This window comes from Vespa crabro, chromosome 8 (assembly GCF_910589235.1).
Source record: "Vespa crabro chromosome 8, iyVesCrab1.2, whole genome shotgun sequence".
NCBI classification, from domain to species: Eukaryota; Metazoa; Arthropoda; class Insecta; order Hymenoptera; family Vespidae; genus Vespa; species Vespa crabro.
In genome coordinates, this window is record NC_060962.1 from 1,914,293 (window position 1) to 1,931,650 (window position 17,358).

The 17,358-nt window shown below is 34.2% G+C and overlaps 1 protein-coding gene across 6 annotated transcripts in view; it reads left to right on the plus strand.

Moving 5' to 3' along the window:
* Window positions 1-17,358, plus strand: part of LOC124425912 (furin-like protease 1) — a 179,599-nt gene that overhangs the window by 148,672 nt on the left and 13,569 nt on the right. For 5 of the 6 annotated variants that reach the window (XM_046966972.1, XM_046966970.1, XM_046966971.1 and 2 more), the window contains 9 exons: window positions 75-203; window positions 504-669; window positions 1,597-1,769; window positions 5,985-6,402; window positions 7,574-7,691; window positions 8,400-8,481; window positions 9,282-9,492; window positions 11,157-11,909; window positions 16,063-16,347. In XM_046966972.1, the coding sequence (XP_046822928.1) occupies window positions 75-203; window positions 504-669; window positions 1,597-1,769; window positions 5,985-6,402; window positions 7,574-7,691; window positions 8,400-8,481; window positions 9,282-9,492; window positions 11,157-11,909; window positions 16,063-16,347 (2,335 nt within the window). The remainder of the gene's footprint in view (window positions 1-74; window positions 204-503; window positions 670-1,596; window positions 1,770-5,984; window positions 6,403-7,573; window positions 7,692-8,399; window positions 8,482-9,281; window positions 9,493-11,156; window positions 11,910-16,062; window positions 16,348-17,358) is intronic. The other variant, XM_046966974.1, reaches the window with a different exon arrangement.

Genomic DNA, 17,358 nt, shown 5'->3' on the forward strand with positions numbered 1-17,358 from the left:
ATTTTCCTCGTTTCTTTTTCTTCGTTATCTACTATTTTTACTATCTTTTTTTTTTCTCTATCCCGTTCCATTAGAACAGGGGAAACGGTTTGGACATGAACGTGCAGAATGCCTGGGCCGAAGGTATCACCGGAAGCGGCGTCGTGGTCACGATTCTCGACGATGGCTTGGAAAAAGATCATCCTGACCTCTACAAAAATTACGTGAGTCTTGCGAATTGCTCACTGCGACTTATTTTATATTTCACGATTCCTGTTATTTCAAAAACATGAACGAAATAAAAAAGGAGAATCGCGTTTACCTTTTCTTTTTTTTCCTTCTCTCTTATAAATTATTATTTACGAAATCTTCGAAGTTGTATTTCTATTATTAAAATATCATTCTTATATGGTTAAGAAAATTTTAAATATTATTAAATTCAAATCATTAATTTTTCCTTGAAAGAAATAACATATTCAACTTATTAAATAAGATCTATCAAGAGATTAATATCAAAATTGTAGGATCCTCAAGCGAGTTATGACGTTAATAGTCACGATGAAGATCCGATGCCAAGGTATGATCTTGTGGACAGCAATCGACACGGTACCAGGTGTGCCGGAGAAGTTGCAGCGACTGCCAACAATACTGTCTGCGCAGTTGGTGTTGCCTTTGGAGCAGGTGTTGGTGGTAAGTCTTACTTCAAAGATTCATCTTCATAGTCTCCGAACTAGGAAAGCTTTTCGTTTCTTTTCCCTCTTGAATTTCAAGAAAATTCAACTTTTCTCTCTCTCTTTCTCTCTCTCGCTCTCTCGCTTCTTTCTTATGCTTGGGAAAAACTGTTCTCTTCAAATTGGATTTGCGAATTCTGAGTAATTTTATTATATACAATATACCAATGGATTTTAAGCCAGCAACATTTCAACACACTAAGCAATAATATTCAACATGCATATTTTTCAAAGCATACATTTTCATTAAACTTTCTTTCTCTCTTTCTCTTTCTCTCTCTTCTCTCTCTCTACATATATATACACACACACGCACATACACAATACCTTTCACATTGGTGTCTCAACTCGTTGTTATTCTACTTGAAACAAGAAAGAGAGAATTTGCTTTTTTTGTGATGGGTATTAAAAATACCATTTCATAGTACATACGGAATACTAAAAAATTAATAATTTTGATACTCATGTCAAATACTTTCAGCTCCAATAAATTTCTACGTCAATATTTGAAACTTCTTACTGCTTTATTGAAACAACCGATAATGTTGCTTTTTACTTTTATTAATTAAAAATACAAAGGGTCGACTAGCGAATATAAAGGTTCACTACGTTTTCTAACACATAAAAACATGACCCAATTTGTGAAATGCAAGCGATCTTTATCCGAATAGAGCATGAGGATTACAATTTGCTTGGTATCCTAAGTAAAATCAAAATTGAATTCTATTTCAACATCGTTATCGAATTCAAACCGTTTTGTATTAATAAATAATAAACGATATTGTTTCTAATCTTGTTTCTAAACGATATCTATAAAACCTTATACCTTTCATTAAATTCTCATAATCTTGTAAAACTATAATAATCTTATAACTTATGTTTTCAGGCGTTCGAATGTTAGACGGAGACGTAACAGATGCAGTTGAAGCCAGATCACTTAGTTTGAATCCACAGCATATCGATATTTACAGTGCTTCATGGGGTCCTGATGACGATGGCAAGACAGTCGATGGCCCTGGTGAATTAGCAACAAGAGCCTTCATCGAGGGAATTACCAAGGTTAGTTTCTAATATTCGTCAATAATTATGAATGTAGACTAATTAAGGAATTTAGACAAATTAATTTTATCATTAATTCTATTTTATATCGATCTACATTACAATAGTATCTATGGAATTATTTTTGATAAAAAATAGTTGAAATTATACCATTTATGAGAGTTCGTAGCGATGACGTAAAAGTTTTATTTCAATTCCAAAAATATTCGCGTAAATCAAGATTTCCCCTTTAAAATTTCCTACGTTTCGTATATTTACGACCTTTCAGTTTGATGATGAATGTCGTGAAGAATGATGTGAACGTTGAAACATCGCGATACGGTCCTTCACTTTTCACGTAAGTAGGTGTACCCGAAAAAAAAGGATCTGTAAAAAACCTACCTGAATGAATCCCGTAGACGTAATAAACTCGAAAAATTTATATAAGTAGTCATGAAAGTTTGAACAAATCAATTCTATATGGCAGAAGGTCTTTTTTAAAGGGGAATAGAACACAAACATCGAATTTTCGAAAACTTCTTTTTGTTATCATCATAACATTTATCAATAAATCATTAAATAATTAAATTAATCAAATATGGTTAAAATTGAATGTCCAAGAAAAACGTATTTCTAATCGTAATAAAAATAAAATGATGCTCAAGTCATTTGGTGGTATTACTGTATATATTGTTAAATTTATTGTTAATACTCGTATATATGTATATATTGTTAAATTTTTCATATAATTTATATTTATTTCTATTGTAAGAACAAATTACTATAAATTGTTGAGAAACATAGTAATGCTGGAATATCTAAGTTTAATCAGTAGTTACGATAAAAGTTTTCGAGTATTTTCATTAGATACACACGACTTCTTATCTTCATTTCTTCTGGTTTTTCTTCGTTTTTACATAGAGTATCTAGACAAAACGTTATAAGACAAGTTTACTAACGTTAAAGAAAGTTTCCTAAACGTTAAAACTTTTCTAAGGTCTAGGTATTTCTTCAAAACGTCATAAAACTAGAATATAGAGTCCGTCGATATCTTTCCCGGAAATTTGATGCAAAGAATTTCAACGTAGAAAATATACATGTCACTTTCTCTTCTTCCTGTTCTTCTTAACACTTTCAAGAATTCGAAAAGTTTGACAACTCGGTAGAATTCTGTGAAAGTTTAGCTGAGCTTTTCGTGAACCCATGAAAAGTCTCAAATCTTTCCAAAAAACTTCTCCAGTAGACACTTTCTTATACTTATTTCTTCTTACTGCAAAACGACAAATCGATAATGGATCGTCTGGATCAGTAAACAAATATTATCCAGACAATCCAATTTTTGAAAATTAGAATTTTGTCATAAGATCGTCAAGAAGTGACGATAAACATAATCCGATTAGAATAAGAGAGAAAGAGAGAGAGAGAGAGAGAGAGAGAGAGAGAGAGACAGAGAGAGACAAAAAGAAAGTAGTCGCAGTAAAGTAGTCCTCGAAGCTACCAGAGCCACCTTAATAGACTCCGAGGGAAAGGTGGAGGTCAGCTCTTGGAAAGTTTCTAATTGGGTGCTTTTAAGTTACCTCAACCAAAACTCTCTTACCCACACGCATTACCATTTTAAACTCACTCCGCTGCAATGTGGCCGTAAGTCATATGCAAATATTAAAAGGTACTTTGGATGCGAAAGCTCGTTAAAGCATCGTTCGAAAAAGAGAGAGAAAAAAAGAAGAAAAGAGAAAGAAAAAGAAAGGCTAGATCTTACGAAGAAGAATACGAGACGTTTCTCATTCAAGACGTCAAAGTTTTCCCAGGGAGAAAAAAAAGAGTCATAACGTGAAATAACTAATTCAAAAAGGTCAGATCATGGAAATTATTTTCCAATGATATTCAACTTCGCGCATTTTAAAAGCTCCGATTCGTCCATCCTTTTCCAAAGCATACAACAATATGATACGATGAAACATTACTTGACACTGTTATTATAAAATTGAAAAAACTTTTTATGAAAAAAACATAAAACATAATAATAGAAAATATTTTGTCATGCTTATGCGTATTTTATTCCAGCATATACGAAAGATTGCATAGTACATTGTAATCGATCTTATATTATCCGTAGCTCGAAGAAAATTTTGAAACGTTTATAAACCAATTTTAAGAAAAGTTTTCTATCCATATTGCTCATTTCCGATATATAATATTCTTTTTAAATGCCTTCACGTATGCGCATATCGATCGGTAGTCACGCTCGAATAAATTTTCCTCCTCCTTATTTTTCTGCCGCCAGTACCAAGCCACCCTCAGGAATGCCCTTCGTATTTTCCATAATCCGCTAAATAAATTTACCCGTGTACGAGAATACACTTTACCGAGTTTTGGTACGCGATTTACGAATCTCGCTTTAATACATACTAGGAACCTTTTTACGAGAGTACTCGAACAGAAAATTTGCGACTCATTTTTTGGTAATACCCATTTAAAGGATGTTCGTGCAAAACAACAATAAGTAAGACATTAAACATTAAACGAAACTACCCGTAATCATACTATAGGTGAATGATGAATAAATTATCAGCTTGTAACCGTTATCGGTTTTCGAACGTTTGCTCAGAGAAATTTAAAGCGAGATGATTTCAAATTATTCGATGATTTCGCTATCTGCATACAGCTGCTTTATCTGGCAGTGTTTGAAAACGAAAAAAACTTTTGAGAAAACCTAGAAAATTAGATCATTTTTTTTTGTATACTAACACCTTGAAATTACGGATAAATTAAGATAGAAATTTATAAGTAAATTATCGAATTACGAAGAAATTTATATTCTTTGCTATTATTTTACTTTCTATGTGCATTTTAATAATTAATTGAACGACTTTGCCTTATTGTTAGTATGATAGATAGAAGCCCTTTTGAGAACGTCTTCGACTATCCTTTATATCGAATGTAGCCTATATCCGCGATACTGCATTCCTTTGTCCGCGCGCCGAAAGCGAAGAGAACAATATTGAAGTTCCTTTCAGAAAACAATTTCGATGATCCTCGTCGTAGCGAAATTGCGTTCGTACTACGATTCCCCTGATACTTGGCCCTTGGGTATAAGCGGTTGGAAACTAGCATTCCAATTCTCAACATTTTAATTAACTTTAATAATGAATGAAGCTCAATCGATGAATCTAAGCTAATAAAAAGTATAGTTCGATATAATTTTCCTCTCGAATATCCAAATTCGAACAATTTCAATGAGCTATTATTTCCTATGTTTTGTAGTTATACTTAGTAGTTATACTTTGTAATAGTTATTGTTATACTTTGTATTTATACTTCTATAAAATCAAATCATTTATGTGGATATTTTCACAAAGTTACATACATTAGAAAAAGAAAAAAAAAAGAAAGAAAGAACTATCAAAACTGTAAATTTACAATGTATGAACTTTCGAAAATTTTATAATTTATAATATATAAACATTCAAAAATCTATAACGGTGTCAAAATTTATTTGGAAAGGATTTAAGTGTGAAGGATTTTCATAGGGATACTATAACATTACATAAGGATACTGAATGTAATTATCCCATTTTGTAAGAGTGTCTACATATGTAGTGAGACACTCACGTGTATATACTTAGATTCGTGTTAAGTTCTCGTGTTCCCTTTGACACGCACCGCGTGTAGTTGATAGTCTCGATCGGAACACTTTGATCATTCAAATTTACTCCCTAGACGAGAATTTCATTCGTGTCTCTGTCGTGTGTAACTAAGAAAGACGTATTAATTAATGTGACAGAAGATATAAGCGTAAATATCAATTGTTATTAATGTGTACTACTATATACACTAGATCAAAGAAAATTCTTAATTGCTTCGCTATTGATTTCTGATATTTTACTGATACTCAATAATATTAATAATACTATCTAATAATGATGCATAATACTCTTAATATCCAAATTAATGAGAAGTAGAGATAAATAAATCTCAATATCTATTCTATTACTTGATGTACTTTGAGTAATGTTTAAAATTGGATATTTTTAAGATAAAACATGATTGAACTCGTGATATCCACCAATAAAGCAATGGGTGCATGTTTAATAAAGTTAAATTGGAAATACAGAGAGAGAGAGAGAGAGAGAGAGAGAGAGAGAGAGAGAGAGAGAGAGAGAGAGAGAGAGGATCTCATCAATGATACGAGTTATACCATTAAGCCTCGCAAACTCAGGGACGTTTGATCAACAGGGACGCAACGGGAAGGGTTCGATCTTCGTGTGGGCCTCTGGTAATGGTGGCAGAGACCACGATAACTGTAATTGCGACGGCTATACCAACAGCATATGGACTTTGTCCATCAGTAGTGCAACTGAGAATGGGTTGGTGCCTTGGTACAGTGAAGCTTGCTCTTCTACCCTGGCAACGACCTACAGTTCTGGTTCAACTGGTGAGAAACAAGTAGTCACCACTGATCTTCATCATCAGTGTACGAGCAGTCATACTGGAACTTCGGCATCGGCACCTTTAGCAGCTGGAATATGTGCTCTTGCGTTAGAGGCAAATAGGGATCTCACATGGAGAGATATGCAGCATATCGTCGTTAGAACGGCCAAACCAGCCAATCTAAAAGCACCCGATTGGGTTACCAATGGAGTCGGTAGAAATGGTGAGCTTTATATTTTTATATCATTTTTATGATATGATCTTTGTTAGAATGTTAAAGATATTGCTCGTTTAAGAGATCTTCTTTCGTGGCGATTCATGTTTTGCAATGTTAATACTTAAATGTATGTGATTGCAAAATTGTAAAATATTAATGCTTAATGCATAATATAATATATGTGCCATAATTTACTTTTCCGTTAAATTTCATAGAAAAAAAAGAATTATGTTAATGGAATTCTTTTATTGTTCCCAATTTAATATTTACTTAACAAATAGTGTAATATTTTTCTTCTATAAAAGTGTAATAGATCGTACATTAAAAGTTTAATACGTTATGTAAATCTAATGCAATTCTTTCATCTAATGTCTTTTTTATAATATTTTATACGGAAAAAAATATAATATAATTCGCTGTCATCATTTTCTTATATTACACTTCCCTTACATTATCGTCAATAATTTTTTTTTTAATTAACGTTTTGAAATCGATTTTATAAATGTTTCATCAAACAAATACTATCGACATAATAACTTCTTGTTTTTTTGTTCTTACATAAGTTACTTTGTTGCAACGTCAAGTTCGTTAATTCAAAATATGAAAAATAAGAAACAAGGAAAGAAATGAGACCCGATCGTTGGATGGAAGGTTGAATTTAATGGAAAATTTTTCAATCTCAAGCTTCTATCTCGACATTCCATTTTGAAATACCAAGAATTCAGGAAGACGGCAGGCTTGAATCGTGCATGCATCGGTACTCTTGAAAACCTATATACGAGTCCACGTTACAATCTTTTTTCAGAAATGTCAGGAATTTTTTCAGTTATTCGTACTTCGATTCCAATAGCGAACAATTCAAGTCAAAAGCACGCAAGTTCTCTAGTTTCTCAGAAATTCATTTTTCGCTTTGCGATCTCTATCTCTGTTTCTTTCATTCTTTCTTTTATCCTTTGTAGCGAAATTTTACCAAGAGACACGCATGTTCGAGAAATATCCTGACAAAAAGATTTCATTTCATTGAACAATGTCGTTCGTTCATATATAAAAATAATAAAATCATACGTTAATATATATATATATTCTCTTATCGAAATTATAAACTTTTCAAAGAAAATGAAATTATTATTAAAATTGTTCTACCGTAAAATAATTCAATTAAAAATTTATTGATCAGTGAGTCACAGTTTCGGCTATGGATTGATGGATGCCACCGCAATGGTGCGTTTGGCTAGAAGATGGAGGACAGTTCCTGAACAACACAAATGTGAAGTATCTGCGCCACATTCGGGCAGGTAATAAAAAGTTATTAAAATTCATGTTTCAATTTCGACGTACGAAATGTAAAAACGTCAAATCGGAAAGTTTAGATTACGTATCGAAAGAGATAAAATCACAACGACAACGAATAAGAATTTTTTTTTTCTTCTTTATATTAATGACGTAATAATTTCTTTTGAAAAATTATATATATCATTTTCTTCTTGAACTTGATTCAACCTATTGCCCGAAAAATATTATCAACTTCAATTTATTTCAAACAAACTCTTACACCCTGGTAAGTCGAGTAAGAAACGGATCTCTCTTTTTTTTTTTTCTTTTTTTCTTTACGATCGTAGCGTGTCGTCTTGTCTAAAGAAGAAAAGGTCCTGGAAAGGAGCTTTCTGTAGATTAGACATCTGTTCGAGGAAAACTAGATCCTCTTGAAGCGAATGTTATCGTTTTGAAACAACCCCAAGGAAAATGTAGGAAACGTATTATGTATAATACATCACTCTCACCATCATCAGATGTGGATTTCTATCTGTAGTTCTTGATATCCCAAACAAAGAAAGGAATAAGAGGATCATCGTTTGTTCACAATAGATCGTAAAAATTTTTTAATTCCGAATGAAAATCAAAATATTCTATAAAATTGAAGAAATAAAATAAGTAGGACAATATTTAAAGAATAATTTATTATAGGACAATATTAAATTTTTAAATTATTGTTCATTTTTCAGAGCAATACCACCAAAGAGTCAATTGGTTCTCGACTTGCACGTGAAGGAATGCAGCGGAGTTAATTTTCTGGAACACGTACAGGCAAGTATCCTTTTTAAATTTTCTTAAAATTTCTTTACCATAGTTGCATTTCCGAAAATTTGAAAATTCTCACAATTTTAAAACTTTCACATCAGTTAAACTGTAAATAATTCGTCGGCGAACGAGGATTCTGTTTACCGACTTACCCAGCTTGATTGGAATTTAATTACTTCCTTTTTTAATCAACGCTATAACCAGCTCAAATCCTTTTACTTTGTATTCTTCTTTTAATTCCTCCTGATTCGAGCATTAATCAATTTTTCGTTACTTGTAATTAATGTTTACGATTTCTTCAATTTCGTTAAATCATTCGTCGATTTTAATATTTATGTAAAATAGCTTTAATTTGTATTCTTTATTATAGCTTTCAACAAAATATTATTGAATATTTTTATTAAATTCTTAATGTATTTCATCTAGTATGTTAATTTCTTCATTTTCGTTTACAAGTTTAGAAATATTTTGTTGAATTAACTGAAAAAATGTTAATCAATATCAAATAACAATTGAATACTTTAAAGATTCGGTTTACACGAAATCGAATAGTTATACTCGTTTCGTAAATTTCACTTTCTCTTTCTGATAGTATTCTCGTTGAAAACGTTTGGAAACGATTCTTAAAGCTTAAAGTGGCTTTTAGTATTGGGCACTTATTGTTGGACTGTGAAAAGGGTCGTCGTTGTGCTAGTGAACGATCGAAAGAGAGAGAGAGAGAGAAAGAGAGAGAGAGAGAGAGAGAGAGAGAGAGAGAGAGAAATAGAGCAAATTATGATACGATCGTCTGGACGCTCTTATCGTAGGCGAAGGTGTCGCTGATGGCTTCGAGAAGGGGGGATCTTCAGATACAACTAACCTCTCCTCAGGGCACGAAGAGCACTCTCCTAGCAAAAAGACCGCACGACGTCTCCAAGGCTGGTTTCAATCAATGGCCATTTATGTCAGTTCACACGTGGGGCGAGAGGCCACACGGTACGTGGAAACTCGAAATTCACAACGAGGGTCGATATTTCGGTAAGTTCTCACATTCATTTTAACGTTTGTCCCTTTTATTCACTCGACAAGATCAATTAATTCGAGATCGAATTCTCTTTTTTTTTCGATTGATTGGCTTTGAAAACTCATCCTCTTAAACAATAGAAAAATAAAATAAAAAGAATCTTTCAAGATCGATATCTTGTTCGTTGACTAATACGAAAATAGATTTTGCAATATCGAACGGAAGCTTATAATTTACATATAGTGAAAGATACTAACAAATACTAAATTATTGAAATGGAGTTTTTAATTTCAATTGTATATCTATAAGACACGTTACCGTTATAAAGATGATCATTGTCGAAATTGACCATTTCTTCAAAATGAATTATGAATATAAATTATTAATAAAACGCTGTCGAAATCACTCCAGTCGACCGATCCGTTAGTGTATTCATCCCGAGTGCACTTATTTTTGTGTCTTTGCTGTTTTCGAACGAATTGATTTGCTGGAGCCATCGAGGCACTGTTTTATGAATCTGTTAGACGTCGATATTTATGTAACGCCTTCTAATTCCATATTTTTCGAAAGGGATATAATGGAGCTTACGTGAAGTACCAACGAATCAATGATGAGATTCCTCCGTATATTACCTCGAAGTAGTCGGGGGTAAAAAAGAATGTAAAAGCAAGTAGAATAGAAGGCATAAATAATTTTATTTCCCCGGCATGTCTGTGTAGAAGTAACAAAAAAGGGAACTCCCTTCAATTTCCAAGTCACATCACGGACGATCCAGCTTGGATCGATCAGAGTATAAAAAGCAGGTCGTGTCATATTCAGGGAAACGTTCGCGTCTCGAAAGTCTATCTGTGTCAAGATCACGCGGATTTCCTTATCGAAAATACGCTGAGGTAGGTCGTAACTCGCATAGACGAGTGCTCGCATTATCGTATCTAAAGATAATTTCGTATTCAAACTCCGGCTCCGATGGCTGGCGCTTCCTCTTCGTTCTCGTTAAAGCATCAATGACGATGATACGCGGTCAAGAGGATGGTTTAGCGGCGAAGAAGCTCGGCTAACCTTGTACGAAGCTAAACTCCAAGTTAAGATCACTTGAAATCCCATTAAAGCTGATAGTTACGCATAGCTTGCGTTTAACGCTAACTTGCACTACTATTATAGTAGCACCTACCTCATTCCTTCACTTCGTCTCTAACGTTCGGTTTAATTCTCTTCCTTCTCATTCCCCTATTCCTTCCTTACATCAATGCGCACCTTTCTTACATCAATGCGCGTACACATCAAAACGTTTGCACGGTATAGTATATCCTCCAATACGGTGCGCTACGTATTCCAGACCTTTTAGAAATTCAGACAATTGCTCTTAAGCCATTGAAACGCATCCTTAGGTTAATCCAAATTCCTAACTCTCTATGGATACACGTATGTTCATATTTGCGAACGTGGATCGAATTCGTAAACTGTAATATCGTGGGATTTCCAAGTTCCATCTATCCGTATGGCTCCAGCCTCGAATATCTATCGTTTGTTTTTATTCTTTCCATATTGACTGAATACTACTGATGTATAAATCAAAAATCCGACAGCTTTCGAATATTTATTGTAAACCACAAATATTCTCTATACGTTCGTTCTCGTAATCGTTCTCTTCGCTTGTTTTCCTGCTGCTTTTATCGAGGCCGTGCAACGCTTCACGAATGGGCGTTAATTTTCTACGGAACATCGACGTTACCTGATCGGACGGAATACGCTCTCTACAATCCTGCCAGTATGAATATGCCACGAAGACCGTTCGTTAAACCGCGCGAAACGACGTTTACTAAGACTCAAAATGCCTTGACAGCTTCTTCTAAGGGCAAACAGTCACAGCACAAAGCAGAAAAGACAGGTAGCCTGAGTCCGCCATACGTGGTCAATGCTCAACTTCAATCACAAAGGAAGAACAAGGTTCGGGGACAGCACAAGAACGGGAAATCCGCAAATCGACCAACTCCCAGGCCAACGGCACAAACTTTGAGGGGATTGACGTCTATCAGAGGTCCTGCCGTAGCAGGAGAAGTTCGATTGATTACATCCAGACCAAGGGGACGAAGTACACCCAGTCCCGTTACTACGACGACTATTCGAACCAGTCCAACTACCAAAATAAAAACGACAACGGTCTTGACTACTAGGCAAAAAATCATTGAACCGGTCACGATCACACCGCCGTTTCAAAGAGGTTTGATCCTAATGGAACCTGCTGCGAAAGCAGCCACCAATAAGGTTCCAGCAATCTTTCAACAATATCCCAAGATCCAGCAAATCTATCCTCTTTATCCTGTTTATGCTGGCGCTCGTGGAGCTGGACAACAACATGCAACCAGAGCTAAGGGTCTAGACTTATTGCAAGACGAACAATTCGATCCTAGGAATCTACAATTGGATAAGGGTACCCTTATTTGATTGATGCATCTGTTAGGATCGAATCGAGTTGTTCCATCGAACAATGACGTAACTTATCCACGGAAATTGCTTCAGTTTGCGATCGTAATATCGACCTGGAAATTCCTTATATTGTATATACATTCTTTAAATTATATCAAAAATTTTTCTCGCATTTTTATTCATATTTCTATTTTATCGTTATCGTCATTCAAGAATCGTGAAATCTCATGTGTAATATCAAATATCGATCGATTCCTATTCCGATTTTGTGAATATGCGAGATTTCCTATTCGGTAATTACATCGGACGATTGGTCAAGGACTGAAGAGTCTAATCGAGCGGCAATTATTCATTCATGACGGAAACCAGGTCGTTATATTTTCCATTGCCATTGAAGCCATTCAGCCTTTATATTTTCAAGCGTCATTCGCGTTCATGGATCCATCTCGGTGCGATCTCTTTTTTTCTATCTACTTCTTTCGTTGCACTTTGCATTTCAGTAGTGGTACAATGTGTGTAGAAAAGAGACAATAAAAAATAGAAAGAAAAAAGAAAGAATGCATAGTAGTATAAGCAAATATCCCGTGGTCATTCAAAGGATACCGAGGGATTTAATCTTGTAGAATTTAAATTTTGCCCTTTTTTCATTTTCACTTATTGTTCACCGTCTATTCATTGTAAAACTGCACTTGGCCGTAATTGCTGTAATAGCCATTGGTTTTGTTTTTACCCTGATATATCGTCTTACACCACCACCTTCTTCACCTTATTATACTATTATATTCTCCTTTATTTTGTCCATTTAAAGAGTCATTCTTCTCTCTCTTTTTTTTTTTTTAAATGTTCCACTATTCTGCCACAAATTACGAGAATGCATTGTTTTTCTTTTTCATTTTGTTTTTTCTTCCCTTATTATCATGCGACTCATTTAATTATTCGTCAACGTTTTTCCATGGTAGACGCATAAATACCGATGTGCTTGTAAGAGTAATTAATGATTTGCTTGTTGATTGCATCTCCTGCATCACTGATGTTCTCGATAAATGTATGATTAATTTAGTGTTGTTTACATGCATCGAATAAGAACCATCGATGTGCAATTGTCCTCGCTTCATTTAGATCGCAGTTTGTCCGATGATTTTGCGTAGACTCTTCAATAAACGATAATTTAACAATTTTTATAATACAAACAAAATTCGCTGATAGTATTCAATTTGTAAGCCCAAATAATGTAAACCAAAAGAAAAATCAGGATGCTTCGATTGATATTAATTATGATAAATAGTTTCTCGTAGTACACTATAAAGATCAGAATTTTTCTGAAACTATAAATCACATTACATATAAAACATTCTTACTCCCTATTGTATCTCAAATCCATCATCATATTTTTACTTTACCATTCTACTTTCTTTTAAAATAAGTTAAGTGTTCCTAAACAAAGTTTTCAATGAGAAAAAAATTTAGAAGATACCTATCAAAAGTATTATCCACTGCTTTTCCTTGTATGTTCACTTAGTTACGCCATTTCATTTCCCATCTCGATTCCACTTTCTGTTAGCACGTAACAGGAGGAATACACGGATATATCCTTGTTACCAACGAGCAGGAACGTAGAAAAGGAAGAACTTAAGCAAAAGAAATAAAGAGAGAAAGAAAGAGGAGAGAAAGAGGAAAATAAAAGAGAGAGAGAGAAAGAGGAGTGAAAAGCATGCCGTTTCATCGACGATTTGCACGACCCTTAGCACTTCGTAAAACAAATGCTCACCCTCTTCATCCCTTTTCCTCGTCTCTTCACTCATATCCCCCACTCCAAGCCTTTTCCTTCTCTACGCTAGCTCATCTAAGAAGTCGTCCTGACAGTCGTTACTTTACAACCATCTTACACGATCGTAACAAGCGCGCTTTAATACCGACTTTACTGCTGCCTACGAACGGAAGTTTACAGTTTCTACTTCCCTCTTCTTCTTTTTTCTTTTTCTTTCCCTCTTTCTCTCTCTCTCTCTCTCTCTCTCTCTCTCTCTCTCTCTCTCTCTTTCTCTCTCTCTCTTTCCAATAAGAATGGATGGAAAACTAACCAAGGGATAGTCGATTCTTCTTTTACTCTCACGCTTTTCTTTTCTTTCTCTCTTTCTTTCTTTTTCCGTTTTTATCTTTGTCTTTTTCTTAGTTTTGCACGACTTTCAGCGATGAAAGTATCCTACCGACGTCGTCAAGGCTTTACTAATTTCACGAGAAACAACATCGACTACGTATTTTCCTTTTCTTCCACATTTTCTTTCGTTCATGTCATCCTGTCGTGTTGAAGTGCTTACGATCTTCTTATATCCTCTATAAAAGCTCGAGAACATACAATATTGCGAAAAGACAGATGTATAATCTGCCAGAAATGGTTTATGAAATTTTATATGAATTAAATGTATTTTCCAAAAAAAAAGAAAAAAATACAAAAAATTAAAGGAAACAATAAAAAATAAAAAATTCTGTTTTTGTCCATGTAGAATTTTTATTCGCGATATTTTGAAAATTCAGGAAGTAACGTTTTGATAAATTCTCTGTGCGAATGTTTGTCCGTCAAATGTTTCTTTATTTTTTAACGCTTTAATACAACCATTTTATTCGGCTGTATTCGTAAACGTAAAATTATATTACTTGAATAAATCATCGAAACATCCTGAAAATGCTTGTCTTCCTTTGTATTTGTTCTGTCATCCAACTATTTTACTTTTAGTCGATTTAAACACTTTACACTCTTTACGTCCAAAGTAGATTTAAGCTTATCTTAAATTCAGTGAAGAACTTTATGCTTACCCTCAGAGACTTCTCTGCACGTATGAGGCGAAACTGCGTTTATGAAGAATACTTAAGTCTGTGTGTAAATGTGACCATGTTTATATATATCATAAAAGCACCTGTAGCTAATAGAATACAGTGGTTCTCAAGCTTTGAAAATATTGAAGTGTTTTATCATCCCTCTCCATCGTTTGTTTTCGAAAACGATGAATTTTTAGTTTACGAATCGCTTTCGTAGAAAATAACATCATAATAATCCTTTCTTGATTATGTTATTATCAAATTTAAACAAAAAATTTCTACGAATAAATATATAATCCAACAATTATATGGTAACAATTATATCTAACAATTATAATGGTAAGGTAATTATTTTAGATATTTTAGCTTGTTTATGTGCAGCACTATAAATACGAATTTAATACTGGAAGAAATTAATACAGCACTCGGTAAATTTTAATTAAACAGAATTTTATTTCTATCCTTACAGGATCTTAATAACTTCGAAGTTTTATCAAATATTTTCTTTTTTTTTTCCTTTTCATCGAAGAAGGAAATGTTAATAAAGTTTTTTCTAAAAGTTCTTCCATGGTTTTTTTATTTTAATGAATTTCAGGTAGATCTTGAATCTTCAGTTTTTTAGCTTGCTTGCGCATGCATTATGTCAATCACGTAAACCACTTTTCGATTGTATCGTCAATGTACTTACGTTTCGAAATAGTACTTTTATTATTTTAGCAAAACTGTTTGTTTCTTCGAGAAAGAGATTCTTAAATAAAAGTATTTACAATTTACCCCGATTCATCCTTAATGATGTTCATAAAACTTTTTCGAAGAAAAGAACAGCAAGAATATGCGAACAGTAGATTGTACTCGAAAATCGATTACGTTGTTTTAATTAAAGCATCAATTTGAACCGATTTACCTTAACGCGAAACAGAGTTTCAAATTTATCGGTCACATTCGAGATCGAAAACGGGATGCAAATTGAATGAAAATATTTCAAACGGGCGAGGTGAAAATCAACGGTATCTTTGGAGGCTTTTGTTATACGTATTATTTTATGCTATCGATCGTGAAGCAAAAAAAAACAAAAAGCAAAAAAGAAAGAGAGAAAAATTAGTGAGACAAAATAAAAAGAAAATCAGAACAGGACAAAAGCCAAATAGAAAAAACATAAACATTGATATCAAATCAAATTGATATCACGTTCATCTCGTTCGGGATTTATTTAAATAATAAACAAAAATAAGTTTTAGTAATATTATCCAATGAATAAAGATCACTCTGTCTTGCGTTATAAGGTATTAACGATTCACAACATCGTGAAATTTTTCACTGAAACGATTTGACACTGATTATAGATACCCTTAAGGAGTGGAAGCTGGTGTTTTACGGTACCGAGACATCCTTGGAATTCAACGAGGATTTAGACAAGGACAAACCAAGCATGACGAATGTCCAGCCGGTGGAAATCCAAGACAATACGGCTACTGACGCAAGGCAGAACGTAGTAGACACAGAAGGTGATCCTTGGACTGGTAGCCAACAGGTAGAACGAGTCTCTCATCCTGAGGTACAAAGGCCAACAACGGAGAACCAGACAAACGGATGCGCCAATTTCGATGCCAGAAATGGCAGGTGCCTAGGTGGGTGCCTCATACTACTTCTTCTAGCCTACCTGCTCGTTGAGCCAACCTGCGGATCCTTGATCGTCGATCGCTCTCCCAAAACCGTGGACTCGAGTCTCATTCCTAATTCGAACGTGACAGTTTCCCTTCTTTCGGTCGACTCGATAATGACGAGAACGACGACGATGACGACGACGACGACGACGACGACGGAAAACAAAGAAGAATGCGTCGTAGATTCTTCGATAGGCGACTCCTCGAGCATTCATTCGTGTTCATGATGACTTTCTCTTATGGTTTGATTCTATAAAAGAGAGAATGAGTGAACGTAAGTGTGAGAATGAATGAGTGAATCTGCTGAGAGAGAGAGAGAGAGAGAGAGAGAGAGAGAGAGAGAGAGAGAGAGAGAGAGAGAGAGAGAGAGAGAGAGAGAGAAGAAAAGAGGGCCTGAGAAACTCTCTTCTTCGCTGAGGAACTCCAGATTTTTTTTTCTTTTTTTTTTTTTTTTTTTTTTTTACTACGGATGATTACGAAGACATCGTGAAGATACAAGACATCGAGCTTAAGAATCCCATGGGTTCGTTCATACGAGTTCCCAAGCACGTATCATCCGTAAACGAGAATATACGTGCAAGGAACAGCACGATCCCGCGAACGACTTCGTCTAATCTTTAGACGTATGTCGTTTAGTATTAGGGTTAGCCAAATTCTGTGTCTTCGTCTCTATCATAAATATAAAAAAGATAGACGAGAGAACGGGGTAAAAATATCGTGGTTAAATGGTGCCATTAATGGTAACTTCTTATCTAAAATGTCAAACATGACTTCAGTAATAATTTATAGAAATGTTCTAATATAATGAGTTAATCCGCTCTATCATTCGTTAGTATTTCGATAGTCGAATACTAATCAAAGTTTCGTATATTTCATCTATACTAATTAATATTATATTAACACTATATTAATTGTTTAAACTAGATTCGTTTCGAAAACAATATTTGACATAGAATTAGAGAAAATTTTAATTGA